Source organism: Eimeria tenella, genomic scaffold, assembly GCF_000499545.2.
Source record: "Eimeria tenella Houghton genomic scaffold, Eth_scaff1760, whole genome shotgun sequence".
NCBI classification, from domain to species: Eukaryota; Apicomplexa; class Conoidasida; order Eucoccidiorida; family Eimeriidae; genus Eimeria; species Eimeria tenella.
The window spans coordinates 2390-2992 of record NW_013541589.1 but is presented as its reverse complement, the minus strand read 5'-3'; the positions used below and the strand labels follow the sequence as shown (position 1 = coordinate 2992).

At 65.0% G+C, this 603-nt stretch overlaps 1 protein-coding gene across 1 annotated transcript in view; it reads right to left on the bottom strand.

The window, feature by feature from the left end:
• Positions 1 to 51: 51 nt before the first annotated feature.
• Positions 52 to 603, bottom strand: part of ETH_00036845 (uncharacterized protein) — a gene marked incomplete at both ends in the record, with an annotated part of 2384 nt that continues 1832 nt past the window's right edge. The window contains one exon of the mRNA XM_013373811.1: positions 52 to 603. Within this exon, the coding sequence (XP_013229265.1) occupies positions 52 to 603 (552 nt within the window).

Sequence of the window (603 nt, the reverse complement as noted above, 5' to 3'; positions counted from 1 at the left end):
CTCCCGCCGCTGCTGCTGCTGCTGCTGCTGCTGCTGCTGCTGCTGCTGCTGCTACCTCGCAGTTCTGGGGAGGGGGTACTGTCTGGCAGTGAGGGCCAGGGCGACGAGCTTGTCGAAGTGGGGAGAATAAATGTCTTGGGGAGAAAGTCCAGCACTGAGTTTTGCTGTTTGGAGTCTTAGCTGCGCGTCGAGCTGCAGCACGTGCTGCAGCAGCGCAGCAGCAGCAGGCTCGCCCTGCCTGCTGCTGCCTGCTGCAGCAAACGCCAGCGGTGAGTGCAGCCGCGGCAGCTGCAGCTGCGCGCGTGACCAGTGGACCACTCGGGCGCTGAGGTGTACGTACAGCCGGTGTTCCGGGTGGCTCTCCAGACTCTCTTCCACTTCTCCAAGGGCCTCCAAAACTTTCTTTTCGTTTGCTGCTGCAGGGAGGCCCCCCTGCAGCAGCAAAAGGGCCACTCCGGGGTCCCAGCAGTACTCCCCCAGCGCCCGCAGCCCCCGCTCCAGCACCCCACACGCTCGCTGGGATCGGGATCGTCGATCCCAGAAAAACTTCTCCGCCTTCAGGGCCCCCACAGCTGCTGCGCTCTTCCCCGCCTCCTCGGCCGG